The sequence below is a fragment of the Coenobita brevimanus genome, chromosome 70 (genome assembly GCF_032717465.1).
Source record: "Coenobita brevimanus isolate Jiangsu-jjx chromosome 70, ASM3271746v2, whole genome shotgun sequence".
Classification (NCBI taxonomy): Eukaryota; Metazoa; Arthropoda; class Malacostraca; order Decapoda; family Coenobitidae; genus Coenobita; species Coenobita brevimanus.
In genome coordinates, this window is record NC_137023.1 from 39,884,736 (window position 1) to 39,909,373 (window position 24,638).

Here is a 24,638-nt window from a genome sequence, read left to right on the forward strand (position 1 = left end):
GATCATCAGGATCATTAGATGAGGATTCAGACAGTGGAGAAGGAGAAGTTGAAGGAACAAGATCAGGAGCTGAAGAAGTGGAGGGAACTAGGTCAGGAGCTGAAGAAGTGGAAGGAACAAGATCAGGAGATGAAGAAGTAGAAGGAACAGGGTCAGACAACTGGTATCTGGAATATTTTCGACCCCATGCCGGATGGGATTTGCGTTTGGGTTATACAGATGTGCCGATGCATTGGATGCCAGTTAATCGAGCTTTTACTGGATTACGTATTCAACAGTTGGTTAGATGACAGTTCAATGGTCAAACACAAAATGTTATTCTTTGTTGAGTAGCCTAGTTCCCCACACTGTTTTGTACCTCATCTGATGGGCGAGAATCTGTACCCCAAATAACAATGTTCACTCCATTTATGACTAAAACACATTAATCTAAGTCTAAAAACAGTTTATAAATCAACCTAAACACAAAATTTAAATCTAAAATATCAAAATCGGTAAAAAAAATCAAAACCCATTGCAAAACCGGGGGTAGGCCTACAATAGGCGGGGTAGGGTGGTATTTCTACCCCCACCACTATTCCGAGGTATCACATCTAGAGGTATCGTAAATAGGAGTTGGCCTGTACTGGTCAGAATTCATCACTATATTTTAAGGAAAGAAGAGGTCTCCCCTGCCCACTTACCCACTAAACCAACCCCACACCATTATGCTGTCACTGTGCTTGACAGTCATATATGTGTAGTGAGAGTCGTAGTGACTGACGTTGCAAGGCCTCCTTACCTGCTAAATACAAGGATGAAGACACATAAAGGTGCTCTTGCTCTCATCACAGGACATAACCTTCCTCCAGTCTTCTGAGGTCCAATCTTTGTATTTTCTTGCAAAGTAGAGCTGTTTCTCATGCATTTATTTGTTCAGAAGTCCTTTCTTAGCTGACAAGCGTGATGGCAGGTTCAGGTCCTTCAACAGTCGGTATTGGATGGTGTGGATAGAGACACCTTGTAGGAGTTTAGGATGATTAATTTTGTGATGTACAGCTGTAGTATCAGGAGTTTTAAGCACCTCGTGTCTCAGTAGATTGTCCTTATCCATCATTGTCATACATTGTTGTCCTGGACATGGTTTTCTTGGCAGGACATTTGGTGGGAGGCCAAGGGCACTCTCCTCACCAACTGTTCGGACTGTCCAGTTCATTATACTTTTTCTCTGGTGGGATATTATCCTGCCTTCAGATGAGAATATGAGCTTTTCCTTATTAGTTTGATTGGTAGCACCCATATCTAATTTCTAGAGTGCACACAGTAGGATCAGATACAGCGGGAAGCAGTATTCAAGGGTTCTGGTTAGGAATGAAATCTGCAATGCTACCCCATAACTCAGCTAGTGGGTGGCTGAGCTTGGTTTAAACACATGTTCAATTGAAATAAGCCTAGAGGGAAGCCAGGTGTCACTAGACAGAAATTGAGTTGATAGTTTACATGCATTGCAAATAAAACAGGTCGCTCCTGGCTGTTGTCTATCTGTCTTTTGCCAGATGCCTTAATCCCGCAAGGGGTGGCCACAAACAAATCACCTCCATGTTGCCCTGTCTCCTGCCAATTCACTGCCCTGCTTCCATTTCACACACCCCTGTCTCATGTACCTCTCCACTCCATCCCTTCATCTCATCCTTGGCCTCCCCTTCCCTCTTCCCTCTCCACCTCACTCACATACACTCTCCTCATCAGTCTCTTCCCCTCCATCCTCTCCACATGGCCAAACCACCTCAGTGTGTTTCTCCTAATGTTTTCTATCACATCCACACCACAATGCTTCTTCACATCCTCATTTGTCAGTCTGTCTCTCCATGTGACTCCACAACCTCCTCTCATTTCCACTGCTCTCACTCTTGACTTCTGTCCCTCCAACAAGGTCCAAGCTTCAATTCCATACATTAGAGTTGGTATCACAATACTGTCATGTATTCACTTCCATGCTCTCTTCCCTGTTTCATATCACTGCTTTCAAGGAACCAGCAACCTTTCTTCCTTGTTGTACCCTTTCAAGCACTTCACCCTCCAAATTTCCATCCTTACTCATCACTCTACCCAAGTACTTAAATGCATTCACATTTTCCACACAAGTCAAGAGTGAAAGCCGTGGAAATGAGTTATTTAAGAGGAGCCTGTGGAGTCACATGGAGAGAATGAGGATATAAAGGAGCGTTGTGGTGTTGATGTGGATGTGATAGGAAGCGTTATGAGGAACACACTGAGGTGGTTTGGCCATGTGGAGAGGATGGAGGGTGAAAGACTGACGAAGAGAGTGTATGTGAGTGAGGTGGAGGGGGAAAGAGGGAGGGGGAGGCCGAGGATGAGATGGAGAGATGGGGTGGAGAGGTATATGAGAGAGGGGGGTGTGAGTTGGGAGCAGGGGAGTGAAATGGCGGGGGACAGGGCGACTTGGAGGCGATTTGTTGGTGGCCACCCCAAACGGGATTGAGGCATCTGGCAATAGATAGATAGATAGATAGACATTTTCCATTTCCTCCTCATCTGACCTCACAGTACATTCACTGACTTCACTTCTCTTGAAGACCTCACAGTACATTCACTGACTTCATTTCTCTTGAAGACCTCACAGTACATTCACTGACTTCACGTCTCTTGAAGACCTCACAGTACATTCACTGACTTCACTTCTCTTGAAGACCTCACAGTACATTCACTGACTTCACTTCTCTTGAAGACCTCACAGTACATTCACTGACTTCACTTCTCTTGAAGACCTCACAGTACATTCACTGACTTCACTTCTCTTGAAGACTATAACTTTACACTTCCTTATATTCACCTTTAGATTCCGTTTCTTACACACTCTCCCAAACTCATCCACCAAGCCTTGCAGCTCCCTTTTGTCCTCACTTAACAACACAGTATCCTTTGCAAACAACAGTACAGGGAGTTTCCAAACACTTCCCTCTCACTTTAGGGACACTCCAGCATCCACTGCCCTACCTTGTATCTCTTTTATAACCCCATCCATATACAGATTGAACAACCATGGAGACATGAAACATCCCTGCTTCAATCCAACCTTCAAGCAGGAAAATTCACTCAGTTCACTATCCACACGCACTGCAGCCTTAGCACCCTCGTGCACACTCTTCACGACATTCAACAACTTCCCATTTACTCCATATATTCTTAATACTTTCCACAATCCTTGTCTATCCACCCTGTCATATGCTTTCTCTAAATCCATGAAGGCTGCTCTTTAGAAATTTTTCCACTAATCTAAGGCTGTTGAACTGTAAAATATTTTGAGGCAGAGCAGCCAGTTACTTTTGTGAAGTCTACATTGTAAGAGTGGATTAGCTGCCTGCTACTTTTGCAAAGTCTATATTGTAGGAGTGGATTAGCTTTAGTACCAACCTGATTTTTTTATTTTTTTATTTTTATTTTTTTATTTTTTTAAATGCAAGGAAGAAGGGATCAAAGGCCAGAAGCACATAAATTGTTCCTTCCAAGAAAACACAGAAACAAGATAACAGTGAGTAAGTGCACTGTATGAGTTTCGTTTTTGTAGAAGAGTTCATTGTACATATTATTTGCTTCAGAGTTAGCTGTAGTTTATCAGGCACTGGTTACATGAGGTTGTGTTACCTATCCAGAGAGTTTCTGTTACATCTATGGTGAATTCGTCATAAGCACACAAGAGAGAAGTATTACAGGTTTTGTCAAAAAAAAAAAAAAAAAAAAAAAAAAGTTCATAAAAAAAAAAAAAAAAAAATACAGTTCATACTTTAGAGTGAAACTTGGAGACCAGAACAGATGAGGAGCACTATAAATTCTGCATAATTTGTGTTGAAGAACTAAGACAGTGGAGAAAAGGAACAAGAAATTTTTTTTTATAAGATATTCCAGTGATCAGGCAGGAACCGACAAATCACAGAGATGACTGCTACTTTTGTACATTTGATGTTTAAAAATACAACACAAAGAATAGAAAAATTCTTCATCCAGACCCTCCATCTGCCTTACAACCTGTTGCTCATGGACCACATATACCCATCCCAGTACCATCCGAGAACCTTGAAAACATTCATTGTAGCTCTGATCAAGAAAGCAGTGGCTACAGTGATAGGTGTAGACTTCCAGTGTGATAGCAATAATAGAACCACAAGTTTTTTCTTAACACAAACTAAATGATCTGATGAGAAACTTAGCCCATGCTAAGGATATTATTGACACCTGGCACATCATTCTCCTGGTGCCAGAACCAAGAAAAAAAATATTCTGTATTTTAAACAAGAAAATGATTTGGTTTATTACACAGTTCCTGCTGGATTAATTCCTGTAGAAGAGTTTGGCATTGTTTACACTGCTGGTGAGTGGAGACTCTTCTTTGATTCATTGAAAGAAGTCTGAAGGCATTTTGTTTTGCACAATGGTAACACATTTGTTTCCATTCCTGTAGCTCGTTCAGTGCGCCTCAAGGAAAGTCATGAAATTTTTACTGTTATAAATAATATTACAAATACCACAGTTGGATTATTTGTGGAGACTTAAATATACTTTGTGTAGTTCCTGGACAAAAGTTGGGCTGCATAGAGTTTCTGTTTCTTGTGTGAATGGAACTGTAGGGCCAAGAATCACCACTGGTCCCAGAAACAGTGACTAAATAGGAAATAATTTTCACCAAGGGCAAAGAATGTTGTACAAGAATGTTTGGTTGATAAAAAGAAAAAAAAAAAGAAAGGCTCTTTTGTCCCCTCAGCATACAAAATGTAGACTAGTGAAGCAGTTTGTTATTTCTTTGCCACAAGCAGAGATCCATCCATCCATTGCCAGACGCCATGTATCCCAAACGGGGTGGCCAAGGGCTTAGAGTTAATTGTTTTACAGGGAGGGGCACTAATCCTCCACCAACCCCACTTGACACGTAGGGATGCCAACAGCATCTGGTGTTCCCAGGCGGTCACCCATCCAAGTACTAACCAGACCCAACGTTGCTTAACTTCCCTGATCGGACGGGAAGCGGTGTACTCAATGTGGTATGGCCGTTGGCAACAAGCAGAGATGCTTTCAAGTATTTGCCCAAAAGGTTTCAAGGACTGTTAGATGAAGCACGTACAAGATATGTTTATCACACCTAATATTATGAGAAAACTTATCAAGGGTCCAAATTTTGAATACTGTCTTTGCTGTTGAAAAAGAAGCATGGATTACCCCAAAAGATATAATTAAAAACATTTTAGGTAACTACCGGTATCAGGATTCAGACTACCGATACATAATCAATATGCTGGAAAAGTTCAAAGCCCTAGGATATAGCATGACTCAAAGTACATTTCCTGAATGCTTATTTGACCACATTCTGGAAAATGTGGAAGCTTTGAGTGAAGACCATTGTGAAAGATTTCATCAGAATATGAAGGAGATTGAGAGAATACCAAGATAAATGGAATGTCAGCATAATGACTGACTATGGCTGGATGTTACACTAGGAAAATCCACCAAAATCTGTAAATGGAGAAGTTCCATTTGCAGTTTTGGAACCAAAAAGCACTGGTTCCGAATCTGTCTATCTGTTGCTGGCTCCTAATCCGTCTGTCTGTTGCCAGATGCCTTAATCCCGTAAGGGGTGGCCACAGATAAATTGCCTCCATGTAACCCTGTCCCCTACCATTTCACTCTCCTCCTCCCAGCTCACACCCCCCTCATTCATATACCTCTCCATTCCACCCCTCCATCTCATCCTTGGCTTCCTCCTTCCTTCCTCTCCCCCCCTCCCCTCCATCTCACTCACATACACTCTCCTTATCAGTCTCTCATTGTCCATCCTCTCCACATGGCCAAACCACCTCACTGTATTTCTTCTAATGATTCCTTTCACATCCACATCTCCACCACAATGCTTCTTCACTTCCTCATTTGTCAGTCTGTCTCTCCATGTGACTCCACATACTACTCCCAAATAACTCATTTCCACTGCTCTTACTCTTGACTTCTCTCCCTCCAACAACGTCCAAGCTTCACTTCCATACTGTAGAGTTGGTATCACAATACAGTACTGTCATGTAGTTACTTTTCACTTCCATGCTCACTTCCCTGTTTCTCATCACTGCTTTCAAGGAACCAGCAACCTTTTTTCCTTGTTGTACCCTTTCAAGCACATCACCTTCTAAACTTCCATCCTTACTCATCACACTACCCAAGTACTTTAATGCACTCACATTTTCCATTTCATCCTCATCCAGCCATACTGTACATTCACTGACTTCACTTCTCTCAAAGACCATAACTTTACTCTTCCCTGCATTCACAGTTAGAGTCCGTTACTTACACACTTTCTCAAACTCATCCACCAAGCCTTGCAGCTCCCCTTCATCTTCACTTAACAACACAGTATCATCTGCAACCAACAGTACAGGGAGTTTCCAAACACTGTCTTCTCTCATTAGGGCCACTCCAACATCCACTGCCCTACCTTGTGTGTCTTATAGCCCCATTCATATACAGATTGAATAACCATGGAGACATGACACATCCCTGTTTGAATCCAACCTTCAAGCAGGAAAATTCACTCAGTTCACTATCCACACGCACTGCAGCCTTAGCTCCCTCATATGTACTCTTCATGGCATTCAACAACTTCCCATCTTCTCCATATATTCTTAATACTTTCCACAGTCCTTGTCTATCAGTCCTGTCATATGTTTTCTCCAGATTCATGAAGGCTGCATACAACTTCTGTCTCTTCTCTAGAAACTTTTCCACTAAAGATCTAAGAATGAATATCTGATCTACACGACGTCTTCCCTTCTTAAAACCTCCCTGTTCTTCTCCAACTAATTCCCCTGTTATTTTCCCTTGTCAGTAGCCTAAGTATCCCACCATATACTTTTCCTATTATACTAAGAAGACAAATGCCCCTGTGATTACCACACACTTCTTTTTCCTCTTTTCCTTTGTACAGGGAAATAATTATACCTCACTTCCAATCCTTTGGGACTCTGCCTTCCTCCCAGGCCAATCTGCACATCTTCCACATCCATTCTACTACTGTCTCTTCCCCCATGCTTCAGCATTTCACCACACACTCCACCAATTCCCTTGGCCTTCCCCATTTTGACTTTCTTCATTACTCCCACAACTTCCATCCTACTGATTTCTTCTTCTCTTCTGACATCCCTTCATCTCCCAGTCTCTCCTTAGCCACTTATACTCGCATTACTTTCATTCTCTGTGTTCAGCAGTTCCATAAAGTGTTCTCTCCATCTGCTCGCTTTTTCTCCCTTCTCCATTAGTAACCTACCATTTTTATCTGTTTCTCCCTGACTAACTTCTTTGACACCGTCTAACTCTCTTTACCTCTTTCCAGAACATTTTCTTACATTCCCTCCACTTTACACTCAAATTCTTTCCAAATTCCTCATCTGAATAAAGGCATCTGTGTTCTATTAGTGGTTTGCATTTTGTTTACATGTATTCAAATTTTACAGCTGTTATGTATTTTCAGCTTTGATTTTTCATTGCATGTATCATTGTAATTCATGCATACTCTTGAGTAACATTTTTCATGATATTGTGAGAGAACCATATGTGGTGAAGGGTAGCTGGTGTGAAGTTCAGAATTAGCAACCCCAAAATATACTAATTAAGCAAAAATCACTGTAATAACTTTAAACGTGTTATATTTTGCAGACTTATGAACTTTTAGCTAAGAAAAGATTCCCTAGACCATATTTTTGTGGGCCTGGAGAATGCTGTTGAGAGGATGCACTGGGCAATGAGGAAGTTAGTGTCGATGAGTGGGTTGACAGAGTACTGTACTTATGACAGTGTATGAGGGTGCAACTACCCAACTGAGAGTGAGTGGTGGCTAGAGTTATAAATTCTTAGTAAATATTGTAATGCATCAGGAATCTATTTTGAGCCCTGTGCTGTCTTAATGGTGCTTAAGACACTGTCAGGTGACTTTAGGACTGAATTCCATAGGGAGTTATTGCATGCTGATGGCTTATTGTTGAGTACAGATATTGAGAGGGAGGCCATAGAGAGATTAAGGAGGTGGAGGGATGGAATGGAGACCAAGGGACTTGCAGAGAATGGATAAAAGTTGTAATTCAAATGGATGATAATATTGTGTTGGTGGAAAGTGAGCTACCAACTGGTCATGTGCTGTATTGGAAAGGCCTGAGAAAGAATGCAGTTCTGAAAGTGCTGTGTTGTCAGAGGTACGATAAGTTGCAGGATGTGGTAGGCAGTGAATGTGCCGTGTGTAGTGGTGAACAAGGAGAGAGAGAGAACTGGATAAGTTATCTAGCAGCTGGCAGTAGAATCAGCCTGGCTCAAGTCTGGGCTGAATTTGTCTTCTGCACTGTCTGGCAGGTAAAGTTATCTCATACTAGTAAAACTTCAGGGAATATTTATGAAGTTTAGTTGAGTTTTATAGCTTGTCTTCTTGACTTAGGTATTATCAAGAGATTCCCCCTACAAACCACTCTGCATGTTGTGGTGGTTAATGGTGACATTTCTGCATATCCTTTGTGCCTTTGGGCATTTTATTGTATAAAAAAATGTAGTCTTTGGAGAGTGCAGAAACTTTTTTAACTTAGTGAGTTTACATGTATAGTGGAGCCCTGCGGTTATCGGCATCATTGCTGGCGGTTTCATGGTTACCAGTGGCCTGCAGATGTTCCCAGACACCAGGTATTATTCGAAAACCCCTCCATTCACGATGAGAAAAATGTAAACAAACTGTGCACATGGAAAGAGCTTCCCGGGTTTGTTGACATAACCAACGATGAAAATTGGAGCACTTGATCGGCCACGCACCAACAGTGTCTGTTGCAGAAATGTTGGAGTTGGAGGAGGAGGATACGGAACAGCAGCAGCCAGTTGAGCAGCCAAAAGATGACAAAATCCAACAACACCATCACTTTCATTGTGACTGCTCGCTCTTGAGAATTTGCAGGAGGAAGTCAATGTAGCAGAGTTTGCCAGCAAGCATGAGTACCTGTTTCATGTTTCTGCATTAGCAAAGCTGATAAACACTGTGTTCAATGAGAAAGTGAATGCAAGACAGCAAAGTGAATGCAAGACAGCAAGCTGTGATAACCTGCTACCTCAGCAGACCCCGGGAAGTGGAAGAGGTGGTAGGCCCATTGCAAGCAGCAGGGGCAGCTGAGCATGGAGCACAACCCAGTGAAGATGCCATTATGGAGTTCTTTGGGTTTGTGCAAGAGCAGCAGACAGAAGAGATGCAGCACAGGACAGCTGTGTTGTGTGGAGAGGGGGAGGCAGCAGAGCCAGAGGCAGGTGGAGGTGCCAGAGGTGGCTGGGTGCAATAGCCTCACCACCTGCTTCGGAAATTACACCCCCATTCCTTCCATTAAGCACCTCACTCCAGCCTTCTGAGTGAGTTTCTTTGCCTGTTATGTACTTTGTATAAATACTAGTTTCTTTTCAGGTGTGATCAATAAATTTCACATTGCGTAAATGGGTTTTAGTAGGAGCTGGCATGGGACCTTGAACAAGTTAGCCTATTTTCCCTTGGATCACTATGCCAACTTTAGTGGTTTCATGGTTCACAGTGTGTTTTGTGGAACAAGTTAGGCACTGTAGTCACCTCCTAATACACTATATTTTGTTATTCCCCAGACTTGGCAATGAGAAGTACAAGAGCAAGGTTGAAACTCATACCCTGAACCCCAAGTGGCTGGAACAGTTTGACTTCCATCTCTTTGATGACCAGAGTCAAAACCTTGAGATCACTGTTTGGGATAAAGATGTCAGGAGTAAAGATGACTTAATGGGCAGGTAAGTATTTGTCCCTAGGTGATACTGTTGATGTAAATGCTTGAGTTGTGTGGTCTGTGTATGTATGGCATGTGGTTGATTTTTGAGTTATGTAGTCGTTGTGTGTTTTTGTGGCTAGCAACACTTAACCACTCAGCTACTGTGGCAGTAACTCAATAAAAATATTGTAAAACAAAATATCTTACTTTAAAAATCCAGTGATTTCACTAGCATCATCATATGAAGCAAAGTGCTTATCGTACCTGTCCTGGATGAGTCTTCTATCTATCTATCTATCTATAGCCCGACGCCCTAATCCCGCAAAGGGTGGCCGCAGACAAAACGCCTCCAAGTCACTCTGTCACCCACCATTTGACTCCCCTCCCCCCAACTCACCCCCCCCTCCCTCATATACCTCTCAACTCCATCCCTCATATACCTCTCAACTCCATCCCTCCACCTCATCCTCGGTCTACCCCTCCCTCTCCCTCCCTCCACCTCACCTACATACACCCTCTTAGTCAGTCTTTCATTCTCCATTCTCTCCACATGTCCAAACCACCTCAGTGTATTTCTCCTAATCTTTTCAACCACATCCACATCTACCCCACAACGTTCCTTCACTTCTTCATTCGTCAACCTGTCCCTCCACGTCACTCCACATGCTCCTCTCAAGTAACTCATTTCCACTGCTCTCACTCTTGACTTGTTCCCCTCTTGCAATGTCCACGCCTCGCTTCCATACGTCAGGGTAGGGATCACAATACCATCATGCAGTGACTTCTTAACTTCCATACTCACCTCCCTATTTCTCATCACTGCTTTCAGTGTACCGACAACCTTTCTTCCCTGCTGTACCCTTTCACGTACTTCATCCTCCAAAGTTCCATCCTTACTCATGACACTACCCAAGTACTTGAATGCACTCACATTCTCCATATCCTCACCATCCAACCTCACTGCACACTCTGTGACTTCATTCCTCTCAAACACCATAACTTTACTTTTGTTTACATTAACTTTCAGCTTCCTCCTCCTACACACTGTCCCAAATTCATTCACCAAACCTTGCAACTCCCATTCATCTTCACTCAACAATACTGTATCATCAGCAAACAGCAACACCGGAAGCTTCCAAATCTCACCCTCATTCATTAGGGCCACCCCCACATCCACTGCCCTACCTTGTACTTCCTTTACAACCCCATCCATATATATATTAAACAGCCATGGAGACATTACACACCCCTGTTTCAGTCCCACATTGAGATCAAAGAACTCACTCAGCTCACCATCCACTCGCACCGTAGCCCTAGCTCCCTCGTACATACTCTTCACAGCACTCAACAATTTCCCCTCCACTCCATATATTGTTAATACCTTCCACATACCTTGCGTATCTATTCTGTCATAAGCTTTCTCCAAGTCCATGAAGGCAGCATACACTTTCTTTCCCTTCTCTAGATACTTCTCCACTAAACATCTTAGAACAAATATCTGATCTACACACCCTTTTCCCTTCCTAAAGCCCCCTTGTTCTTCTCCGACTAGCTCCTCTGTCATATGCCTAACCCTATCAATGAGTATTCTACCATATATTTTACCAGTCACACTAAGAAGGCAAATACCCCTATGGTTACCACATACTTCTCTCTCCCCTTTTCCTTTGTACAGAGGAACAATTATACCTGATTTCCAGTCCTCTGGAACCCTTCCCTCTTCCCAAGCCAATCTACACAACTCCCATATCCACTCCACAACAATCTCACCCCCATACCTAAGCATTTCACCACACACTCCATCAATTCCTGGGGCCTTTCCCAGCTTAATCTTCTTCATCGCTTCCACTACTTCCGACCTACTGATCTCTTCCTCCCTCCTCTCATCTCTTCTTCTCCCAGCCATTCCCCAACCACTTATACTCACACTGCTCTCACTCTCTACATTCAAGAAATCCTCAAAGTGCTCCTTCCATCTCCTCAATTTCGCTCTCTTCTCCACCAACAATCTATTATTCCTATCTTTCACTCCCCTACTATTTCCCCTTTCACACTGCCTTACTTTCTTTACCTCCTTCCAAAACAATTTCTTACTCTCCCTCCATTTCACACTCAGATTCCTCCCAAACTCTTCATCCACTTTCTTCTTACTCTCCTTCACCAGTCTCTTAACCTCCCCTCTCCTGCTCACATATACCTCTCTCTTCTCTCTCTCATCTTCTCCCCTACCTCTACTCGCCAACCATTCACCATATGCCTTCTTCTTTTGTTCCACAGCTCGTTTCACCTCATCATTCCACCATGCTGTCCCTTGCACACCCTTGCATCTCCTCCTCACTCCACAAACCGCCTCACACGCTGCGCTTATCTCTTCCGTGAATATCTTACATACGTCTTCCACCCCTTCCATCTGCTCTAGCTCATACCTTCCCAATCTTTCTTCCACTATGCTCTTATACTCTGTCCTTTTCTCACTATCTTGCAATTTCTCCACTCTTCTCACAGGAGCTGCTTCCTCCTGTCTTCCCCTTCGCCTCCTCAACCACTTTCTTTGCAGCTCTGCCTTGGCCATCACTAAGTGATGGTCCGAGACTCCATTCCCCCACCCTCTCCACACCCTTGCATCCAACACTTGTCTTCTCATTCGCTCATCCACACACACGTAGTCTATCATTGCCTTTCGTTCAACAAGTTCACCATCCATCCTCCTCATTACTCTCCATGTATACCGGTGGATCATCTTATGACGAAAGTAGGTGTTGGCTATTGCCAACCCCTTACCAGCACAGATGTCCACCAAAGCACTACCATTCCCATCTACTTTAGCTGGCACACCCCACTGACCAACCACTCCATCCACTCGTACATTCCCAACTTTGCCATTCATATCTCCAATCAACAGCACTCTCTCGCTCCTCTCAAACTTGTCCATACATGCTTCTACTTTCGCCCAAAACTCATCTTTCACTCTTGCCACTCGATCCTCTGTTGGAGCATACACACATACAATCGCCCATGCTTGTATATCTACTTTCATCCTCACCCATACAATCCTTGCACCCACTGTTCCATACTCTCTTATATTCTCCTTCCACTTCTTGCTTATCATCAGACATACTCCCTCTCTTGCCCTCTCATTCTCACTGACTCCCGCACATATACCTACACCGTATTCCCATTCTCTCATCCTTTCACCTTTCCATTTAGTTTCATTCAATCCACATATATCCACTTTTGCATCCTCAAGCACCTGAACAATCTCTCTCTCTTTCACTTCATCATTCACTCCTCTCACATTCCACGTTCCTAGCCTCAGAATGTCCTTTGTCCGTTCCTTAGTCGTCAACGTATGGTCCGTCCGGGTCTGAGGCGCTTTATTTGCTTTTTTAGTTAGTTCTTTTTACGGGGTGGGGCACTAACCCACCACCAACCCTTTTAGTCACCTCGTACGACAAGCAGGGATACTGGGGGAGTATTCTTGAAACCCCCCTACCCCCAGGGGATGAGTCTTGCTTTTCTGTTTACATTGTCATGGTAGGTGTTCTAGTCTGAAACAGGTGTGTTGAGTTCAGCTTTGTCTTTCTGTATTTCATAACTTATCCTCTAAGACATCCTTGGCATTAGAGATACTGCACTTTTTTAGAAGACTGTATTACACTCTCGGCTTTCATTTTATTCCATGACTTGATCACAAAATCACAAAGTGCATCATGATGTTTTATGCATAGCTCTCCAACTAAGTCGTGGTTGACTGTGTCACCATGACACCTATGTTTGTAAACAATAAGGTTAACCTTATGCCACTGCTGCCACTACCAGCAGTAGCTAACATGATATACAGTATACCTTACTGCTGGTGTATGTCTGTCAAATAGCATGATTCCGATGATTTACTACTGTACTGTGTGATAAATACTTAATGCATTCTGTTGGTGGTTTGGATGTTGTTGATCTTGACTTTGCCACAGGTGCATTGGGATGCTCTTATACTGTATAATGACAAAACCATGGAATTTAGACTGAAATGTGGGCCTCTTCTTATCTGAAAGTTGCTTAATCTTCTGAAATATATTAGACCATCAGGCAGCTTGATATATATTATTCAGTATAGAATATATACACATTTTAGACAAGCTACTGATTCCTGGAAGGGTATGGTGTAAAATTAGTTGCAGTCAAGTTTGTTGTAATGAACTGAATAACTACAGTGGATTTGGTATAAGATTGCATGAAAGTAATTTTGCAGTGGAGACAAGAGTAAAGTGATGGTTGTTCAGGGAGGTAAGGTGACTGGAGAGAGACTTGACTTCGTGATGGAGTTTAGTACTTGGGTGCAGTGATAGAAATGAAAAGTAAATGTGGAGTAGAAGTAGTAAGTAAAGTGGTGCAGAGAAGGAAAGTGGCTGGTGCCATGAAGGCTGTGATAAAAAAAAAAAAATAAAAAAAAATAAAAAAAATCTGAGTGTGGCAGCTGCAAGAGGATTGCATGAAGGAGTTGTAGTGTCCCATACATTAACATCTGAGTGTGAAACTTTGGTGTGGTGTGAAAATGTAAAGCCAGGAGTCAGGGCACTGGAGGTGGTGTTATTGAGATACAGTATGTATATGGAATGTGGAGAGTGGATAAGATAAGAAATAATGTGATTTGTGAAAGATGTGGAGTAAGGAATTCTGGGGACAACATAGTTGAAGAGGGCATGCTTACATGGTATGGTCATATTGAAAGAATGGGTATAAGTAGGGTGGTAAAAAGGGTATAGGTATATATGAGTGAGTGAGTGAGTGTAAAGATGGGAGGAGGTGTAGCAGCCCAGGTAGAAGGTGGGTAAGTATGGAAAATGAGTGTGTGAGAGAGAGGTATGAAGGTTGATAAGGCTAGAATAGTGACAAGGATTTGAGCTGGTTGAATGAATTTTGTATGGAGGAGTTAATGACAAGGGGTTAGCATCCCTTTCATAACTTGCCAGTCATCAATTGACTGTGCCTGAAGCTGTGAATACTAGGTATTCCTCTAAGGTGGTTTCATGATTCTAAGGTCTTGAATGATGAGTGAATGAGTCTATGGCCAGTTTTATTGGACAAGCTGTTGATAACTAATCTCACTATCATAATTTTCCCCTTGCTCTCTAGACCCTACCTCACCCCACTTGTAGGTGAGAAAAAGAGGCAAGGTGTGGTGATGATGATGATGATGACAATACAATAATAACTTCTAAGCATAACAAGATGATGTCTTTCACTTCAGGAGAACATCCCTTGGGCTGAAAGGAGTACTACATGAAAGATTTATGCATGTTGGGTGGAGCCAAGAATTTTGAAGACTTCAATGCTCAGTAAAAGAGTATTTGTTCAGATTCACTGGGCTTAAAGTTTTCTTACCATGCAGCTTTCCATTTTCTACTTTTGGATCCAGGTCCTTCCCATTTATTTGTAGGAAATAGATCGAGAATGATGATTTGATAATGAGAGGGTTAGTATGATGATGATGATGGTGATGATAAGGATGATGATGATTACATTTTTTGGGCAGATGTAACCTGGACATCAGTCAGTATGAGCGTGAGAAGACACACTACATTTGGGTGGATCTGGAGAAGAAAGCTGGCTCTCTTTTCATCCTCTTGACCATCTCTGGCACCACCTCCTCGGAGACCATATCAGACCTCCTTCACTACCAGGAGAACCCAAAAGAACTCAAGAATATCTCAGATAGATATGTAAGTGTTTTTAAGATACTGTAACATTAATTGCGATATTGAGGACATGCGTGGCTCAGTGGGTTAGAGCGCTTCGCTCTGACCGAAGGGTCGGAGGATCGAATCCACCCAAGGGTCATTGGTAGACATCAGGAAGGGCATCCGGTCATAAAATGCTACACGCTTCAGTCCAAAAGTCCTCTACCCAGGGGCAACGCCTTAGCCCTTCGGGGATACCTGGCGTAAAATCAAATTATATATATATTATTATTGAACCTCATTATCCTAGCGTTAGGCTTCTACACTTTGGAAGGGGTAATATGGGACTGACTGACTGATGTTTTATGATGTGTTGGTACTGGAAGTGCAAACCCAGTCAAGTAGAAGGGACCTTGGTGCAATAAAAATAAAGTAAGCAAAATCCAGTCAGATAGTGGGTTATTTATAGGCTGCCAGAATAAGTGCTGATATAGGAGGCCCCCACTTTACAAACGGGTTACGTAAAAAACTGTTTGCTAGGCGATTCCTCATTGTGTAAGCCCATTATAACATGGGTTAAATGGAGTTTGGTTCCAGAACCCTGATTTTCCCCCCATCCACCCATATTAACCCCATTTTTGCACAGTCAGTATTTGTGTATTTTATGACTCCCTAACCTTTAATCTACAATTATACCTATGATTTGACATGCAACTGGCCAGTAGTAAACATAAGGAACACTTTAACTAAGTTTTATTTTCTTAAATTTTACAGTACTGTTTAGGTTTGACATGGGAAAATACATTACCTTAAGTACATCAGTGAGTTAATCAGATGTTGCAGCAGCAAGGTACAGTACTGTTTTGGATGATAGGGTGGGAGTGAATGGTGCGCGTTTTCTTTGTTAGTGGTGCTGTTATGGATTGAGATCATGCTTGATATAAAATTGCCCATGGAAAAAAATTTATTAAAGCAAATTCTGGCGTTCACTGGGCAAGCGATGGGTAGTGAATGGGATTTTTGTTTAAGTGAGTTTTTGTTGCATCATCCTTCGTAAAGTTGGGGTCGCCTGTATATCATATATCTGTTCCCTTGTTTTCATCATTCAGTTAAATCCAGTCAGGTCGTGGAAATTATTTATAGACTGCCAGAATAATCAGTGATGTATCACACATTGTTGCCAGGTTTTTATCTTTCAGTCTTTGGTGGCACCAACTAAATTGGTATCATTGGCAGAATGGGCCCAGTAAATTAGAGGGCATCAGTCAATCCCATTAGCACTGAAGGGATTAAAAAAGGCAGAATCATTTCAGCACATCTAACCTCTACAAGGTTGTTTTGTGCAGTGGAATTACAGTAATGAAATCTTTGTATGACATATCACAAGAAACAAAGATGCCATGAATATTAGGAGATGATAAGAGGTTGAGTTGTATTTCATTTGAAATAAGGGGATAGTCATGTGGAAGATTGTGCTGAATAGAGAGAGAGAAATTTAATTTGTTTTGCCCAGGGCAGAAATAAAACACAGATCCGAAGATAGATGTGCCAAAGCATTATCTTGTAACTGTTGCTGTGATTGTTGTGATGAAGGTTGTGAGAGGGTGGTGGGAAAATGAAGTTTAGAGTCATCATTGTATCAGTGGATAGGGCTTGATGTACAGCATAGATCAAGGATGTATTGTAGGAAGACTGTCAGCATGTACAGAAACTATGTATAGACAGGATGCAAGGAAAAAAATTGGAATGAAATTAAGAGTACTGTACAGGCAGATATTATGTTGCATGGGAGAAGAAAGTGGAAAATTATATTGGTAAGAGGGAAGGAAGAGGAAAAGGAGCATATGCTAGAGTAAAAGAGTTTTGTAAAGACAGAATAGCCTAGAGGCATTTCTGTCATGGTCATCCCCAGCCTTGGGGTTCCATGGAGGGAGCAAAACATTGGATATAATATGATCATAGAAACTTGAGCTGAAGGCATGGAAAGAGGGATAAAAGCAGAAGAGGGCAGTTTATAAAATAAAAATTTATACCAGACTTTGTTAAAAGCCTTTGAGATATCTAGCACAATAGCCAAGGTTTCACAAAAATCCCATACATAAGATGACCAGGAGTCTGAGAGAAATGTCGGAAGATCACCAGTGAAGTGTTATTAAGGGAACCCTTACTGGCAGTGAGAAAGTCAAAAACAAAAAAAAGATGCTTCAAAATCTTGTTGATGAGAAATTAAATGGTTTAAGAAATAAATGATAATAAGCAGTTGAGCAATATTTGAGGGTTGGAAGCAGTCACCATTATTTGAGACAGGCTGCATGTGGGCATACCTCCAGGAAAGGTATAAGTTAACAGACAAAATTTAGAGTTTGCCTAAACAGATTACCAAAATGGCAGCACATTTGTCAGATAATAATGAAGATGTCCTAAGGCCAGCTCACTGTGAGAAACTTTGTCCATACTGTATTAACCCGCCGCGTCCCGTTGAAGTATATATACGTACACACTTTTTGTCACTGTGAGTCTCGTTGACGTACATAAACCCGCATCAATTGCAAGGTCCCTAATTTGCACAGTTTTCATATTTTGTGCATGATATTTGGTACATATACATGGGACACCTTCCTATACAAGATGCCAGGCAGGGTCAATGTCTTACCCTGCATGACCTCGCCCCCCCCCCTTCGCATGCCATTGTCTCGGCAATTCACTTGTTACCAGTGACCTGGCCAGTAAAGGCATGTCATGCCACGGTACAAAATTCAAGGCCAGAGTGATTCCCCAATTGATGACAATGTGGAGGACAAAGTTTATGTAGCATTAGAGGAAGAAACAGTCGGAAATGATGATCAGGCAATGTCGCCAAAAAAAAGGTCAGGTATGTTGATGTGTTTGGTGAGTGAAACAATGCTTATATTGCCTATATTACACTGTGAAAACCAATATATTCTCATACTACATATAAATTCGTACCAAATAAATAAATAAATACCGTTTATGAGTGGTGTGGAATAGTTACCCTCCCATAGAACTCGTTTTCTTTGGAGCCAGCCTGATAGAAAACACAGTAAGGTAAGGGGTACTGCTACCTGTATTCAGTATTTTAAACCTCAGGTGAGTGATTTCTCTATGAATTTTCAATGTTTCTCACTAGAAGCGGAGGTTTGAGCCAAAAAAAATTTTTTCCAAAATTGGTCGGGACTGGGGGGGGTCAGTGGTGGAAAATCGGTCAGGATGGGGAGGGGTTAAAGCTGTTACACCTTGCCAAACATTAATCATGAAAAATCATCTTTTTACTCCTGTAGCCATATCAGTATCAAGCAAACCACCAACAGTTTTATGTTTCCTTTCCATTTACGAAGGAAAGATTAAGCACTTGGACATCTTGATTTTCTAAGTAGCTCATGCCTTTATGGAATAAGTATGAGTTGAAAATTAGCTTCTTCTTTTTTTTCATAAATTTCCATGTCAGAGGAAAGTGTTGCTGTCCAGTCCCAACTGTATAAAGGTTAAGCAGAAATGTTCAGTCCATTTCAGTAAAAACAGGAGATGTATGGTAGTTCTAGACTGTATTGGAGAAATATATTCACAGTATGTAGAGTAGACTGCACAAACAATACCAGTTCATTACAACAAAGCAAGCAATTGATAGAATGGAATTGAAGGCATTAAGTAAACAAAGTAACATACTGAAGCATAAGACTCTGCCTGTAATAAAAATTAAGTGTATATAATCACTGTCTCCTCCATGTTTTAACTTACTGTTCAGAAACATGAAGGCTAACAAAATCTGTTCAACATAAACTTTCGTTTATTCAAGGGAAGTGAAAAAGAATCTGTCAGATATCATATGGAAAGAGAAACAGGGAGACTCATAGATAAGGGATTAGATAAAATGAGAGGGTATAATCACCATATGTAACAAGCAAAAATGGATTTGGGCAGGTCACTCCTTATTGTAGCACAGATGGCAGCTGGGAAATCAGGGTAACTGAAGGGCACCTCAATTATTGACTGATAGATAGATCCTGACAGAGAACAAGATGGAGAAGTAGAATTTTTAGATTTTCTGTGATTGAATGGAACAGGCTTGTGGCTAATGATTCAGAGTGGAGGAAAATAGGAGAGTTCATCAGTTCTACTATGAACTGTCATATGATGTTGGTAATGATGATAGTTAGAATAGTAATAATAATAATAATAAATATAGCATATTGACTGATGGAAAGATCGTGATAGAGAACAAAATGGAGAAATAAATCTCAGATTTTTTGTGACAGAATTGAACAGGCTTGCAGTTAATGATTCATAGTGGAGGAAATTAGGAGAGGGCTTCATCCTAGTATGAACTTTCTCATGATGTTGGTAATGATGATAGTTAGGATAGCAGTAATAATACTGATGATGATGATAATAATAATTATAATAATAATAAATAATAGCCATGATGATGATAATGATGATATACTGAAACTAACTCAGGATGATGATGATAATAACGTACTAAAACTGTGTCATTCTTCAACCCAGAAAGTATTACGGACATTACACAACCCACGTGACATCGGACACCTGCGTGTGAAGGTATTTCGAGCGCAGGGTCTTGCCTCAGCAGACATTGGAGGCAAGAGTGACCCATTCTGCGTCCTGGAGCTCACAAATGCACGGCTACAGACACAAACTGAGTACAAGACCCTTTCACCCAACTGGAACAAGATCTTTAGTTTGTGAGTGTTCAGAGGGAGTTATTGGGTAGGAGGGGGTGGGTTATGTTGAGGATATTAATATTTTTCCAGTTATTTTTAACTTATTAATTTATTCCTTCCTCCTCCTCTGTCTTTCATTCCTTCATTCATTCCTCTTCCTTCTGTCTGCAAGTGACTCGACACAGAGTGAGAAGCCAAATGGTTTCCTGTACACCAGGAAACCATTTACTTCACTGGGTGGTAACCATATAACCAGATTGTGGCACCTGGTAGTTTAGTAGGTAATTAAGGCACTCCAATCAGATTGAGCCATGCAAGTTTTTATCCAAGGGGTGGTTGGGGTTTATTGCTCATGTAATGCCACTCAGGGATGAGTGAGGCTGATCATTTTCATCTTAAATATTAGGACTATCTTGCCTAGCCCTGGGCTCGTGTGCTTCTCATGGGGCAACACAAGATTAGATGGTGAATGATTGAATGAATGTATATTTATAGTACTGAATTATGAACAGGCTTCTTGTTCGTATTCTTAGTTAGTTGTTTTCCGGGGAGGGGTACTAACCCTCTGCCAACCCACTTGTTGTCACGTAGGGAACACGTGTTGGTTGTTTATGAGGTTACCACCAAGCATTGTCAATGCTTTCCTGGTTTACAGGAAATCACGGAGGTGGTTTGGCCATGTGGAAAGGATGGAGAGTGAGAGAGACTTACAAGGAGAGTGTATATGGGTGAGGTGGAAGGGGGGAGAGGGAGGGGGAGGCCAAGGATGAGATGGAGGGATGGAATGGAGAGGTATATGAGAGAGGGGTGTGTGAGCTGGGAGCAGGGGAGTGAAATGGCAGGGGACAGGGCATCATGGAGGTGATTTGTATGTGGCCAACCCTTTTGGGATTAAGGCGTCTTGCAATAGATAAGTAGAATTATGAATATATCATCCCCTCTTTTACCACTTCATCTTATATTTCTTAATATTTATGAGTTGTTCTGACACACTTACCATTGCTGGTAGCTAATTCCACAAGTATGTCATGGTCAGTGGAATGCTGCTTTTCCTTTTTTTATCCATCCATCATCAGACCATCTTTTGTGATGTGAAGTATCCAGCTTTGAATTTCTGACCTCTATACATCATGCTCACTGGAACACTTACTTAAACAAAACAGACTGACTGCCTCATCAACCAAATCAACCATCACTCTCCTCACACCAGACAGATACAAATTACAAACACACCCTCATGTTTCTCAGCTTATCTAAACACTCACTAGCAAGACATTCCCAAAATTCTTGGACATGCTTTAGCCGGCTTACAAGCAGCATTGATGTAAAGACATCTCATAAACTTGAGGCCTTGAAAACATGTATAGGCACTGCCTTCAGATAACCAAAGGAATCTCAGAAAACATTTCACGAATAGTTTATAAGAGTAAAAGAGAATTATGCTAGTCCAAGCTTTGCCCTGTTGTTAGCTGTCACAAGCATGAAAATGTTTCAGGCAACACAAAACAGTGGCCCAAGAATAATATCATTCATTCATCATCCAATCCTACTTTGCCTCATGAGGAGCGTAGCAGCCCGGGGCTAGGCAAGTTGGTCCTGACACTTAAGATGAGAGTGACCAGCCTCACTCATCCCTGAGAGGCATTACATGAGCAATAAACCCCAACCACCCCTTGAATATAAACCTTCATCGGCTCAATCCGACTGGAGTGCAATAATTACCTACTAAACCACCAGGCACCCCAAGAATAATAATAAGATGCATCTCCATCCATCATCCATCCATTATCCAGCCTGGGGCTAGGCATGTTGGTCCTGAAATTTAAAATGAGAGTGATCAACATTACTCATCTCTGAGTGGCATTATGTGAGCAATAAACCCCAACCACCCCTTGGATATAAACCTTCACTGGCTCAATCCGATTGGAGCACCGTAATTACCCACTAAACCACCAGGCGCCAAAATTTGGTTATATGGTTACCACCCAGCATAGGAAAGGGTTTCCTGGTGTACAGGAAACCATTTGGCTTGTCAGTCAGCATAGCCCTTAACAAAAATTCTTCAAATCAAATATCACATGAACTTGAGATATACAAAATTTATTTCTTCACCTCAAGATCCATCCCACTTGTGATATGTTGCATCAGCCCCACCACAAAGAAACAAAAAATGAACAGCTTCCAACATGACTGTTTCAGAGCCATCCATCCATCTTCATCCAACATGGCACCTTAAAACACATGCACAAACACATAGTTACCACAGTCATTCAGAACCTCCAACTGAACATCACCCTTCATTGCCACCACTGGACATCTGCCTCTCAGAAATTTCCTTACTCTGACACAACTACACCTAGCCTGACTGTGATGTTGCCATCGTCCTTCCTTGCTTCATTACAACATAAAATACAGCACATAGACAATCCATTGTGTCAACACTCCTGTGCACCTCCCCACACTTCAAGATATTCACCTCTTGCATCTCGCTAACATCACACAAATGTTTCTTCAGCATAGCCTCAACAAAGGATCTCTGGGAGTGCATGGTTGAAGTTGCTGGGTTTTTTTGCAGTCCATTGGGATCATTTCCAGATGAGCATGGGGTTGCGGCAACAGTCATCATCATCATCATATATTCAGATTTACAACTGTTTTCCATGTAACACAGATCAGACGGATTCACCTAATAGCACTCTTTCGTTTTGCACTTTTCTGTGTCAGCTGTCTAGCAATTATTCTAGATCTAAGGTTAGCATACATCACCTCATCCCTTATCTTCCTCAGTTTACCTCTCCATTGATGGCCTGGCTCCTTAGAGCTTTTGCACTTCCTCATCCAACTGCCTGGGCCCATCTTTTCAACATGTCCGAACTGTATCATTCTTCTCCTTTCTTTTTCTCCCCTGATGCTTCCCACTTCCAGCCACCTTCTCAACTCTTCTAAACATGTCTTATCATCCAGCTTTACTCCACTTATCCACTGAATCATGCTCACATTGTTTCATGCCAGGCTAGCCATGTTGTTTCTTTTACACCCCATGTTTTACTGCCATACAGTATGACACTCAATGTAGACATCAAGCACATCCTATTTGTGGATAATGAGAACACTCAAGCTTTTGAGATGGGTGACACTTCTCTGAACTTTTTCTAACCACTACACACCCTCATAATGACACTTTGCATGTCACAATCCCCTGTACTGAAATTTTTCTAACCACTACACACTCTCATAATGACACTTTGCTTGTCACAACCCCCTGTACTGATGATATCACTGACCTAATAGAATTTTTCCATAACCTTCAGTGACTCAATACCTATCACTAAGTTTCTTACTGGCCTATCATTAAGTGGTCTGGGAATGGCCTTACATTTTCTGCACCTGAACTCCACCACTACCTTAACTTCTAAAGTACTAACAGGATTGATCGATCCATTTCCAGAATTTCACTTGATGCCTAATAGGATCGATACAGCAGCCTTTGTAAAAAATTGTGGACACTAGGCTTTGGCCCGATTCTGACATATATTGATGCAAATCAATTAGAACTGTGTCCTGAGTAGGGAGGGGGGGGAGGATCCAGGCCCCTACCCATGGTGGGAGGGTGATTCCCCCACCTCCCTCTCGCCACCTACCTCTACCCCAAACCTCTTGTTCTCTCTTCCCCTCCCTCACTTGTGACTGGACTCACAGCTCCTCCAAACAGCTCAATAAAGCTGCTCTCACTCTTGACATTTGTCCCTCCAACAAGATCCAAGTCTCACTTCCATATGTTAGGATTGGTATTACAGTGCTATCAAGCAGTGACTTTTTAACATCAGTGCTCACTTTCCTATTTCGTATTACTGCTTTCAAAGAACCAGCCACCTGTTTTTCCTTCTTGTACCCTTTCAAACTACATCCTCCAAACTTCCATCCCATCCCATCTTACTACCCAAGTCCTGTACTTAAATTCACTTACATTTTGCATTTCCTCATCATCCAGTCGTACTGAACATTCAGTGAGTTCATTTCTCTCGAAGACCTTAACTTTACCCTTCCTCACATTCACCTTTAGATTCCATTTCTTATACACTCTCCCAAACTCATACACCAAGCCTTTCAGTTCCCCTTCGTCCTCACTTAACAATACAGTATCATCTTCAGACAACAAAACAGATAGTTTCCAAATGCTACCCTCTCCAGCATCCACTACTCTTCCTTGTATCTCATTTATATCCACATCCATATACAGGTTGAACAGCCATGGAGATATGACACATCCCTATTTCAGTCCAATGTTCAGATAGAAAAATTCACACAGCTCACCATCCACACACGCTGCAGCATTAGCACCCTCATACATACACTTCACAGCATTCAACAACTTCCCATGTACTCCATTCATTCTTAGTATTTTCCACATTCCATATCTATCCACTCTGTCATATGCTTTCCCCAAATCCATGAAGGCTGCATACAGCTTCTTTCCC

General features: G+C 41.9%; 1 protein-coding gene and 1 non-coding gene across 2 annotated transcripts in view; one reads left to right on the forward strand and one right to left on the reverse strand.

Annotated features, from left to right (window-relative positions):
- The window catches only part of Mctp (multiple C2 domain and transmembrane region protein), a 674,963-nt gene that overhangs the window by 524,874 nt on the left and 125,451 nt on the right, over positions 1–24,638 (forward strand). The window contains exons 15-17 of the mRNA XM_080277510.1: positions 9,649–9,807; positions 15,316–15,502; positions 19,985–20,181. Of these exons, the coding sequence (XP_080133636.1) occupies positions 9,649–9,807; positions 15,316–15,502; positions 19,985–20,181 (543 nt within the window). The remainder of the gene's footprint in view (positions 1–9,648; positions 9,808–15,315; positions 15,503–19,984; positions 20,182–24,638) is intronic.
- On the reverse strand, positions 4,932–5,050 carry LOC145406541 (5S ribosomal RNA). The gene has a single exon (XR_013898564.1). It is a non-coding gene; the product is annotated as a 5S ribosomal RNA (ribosomal RNA).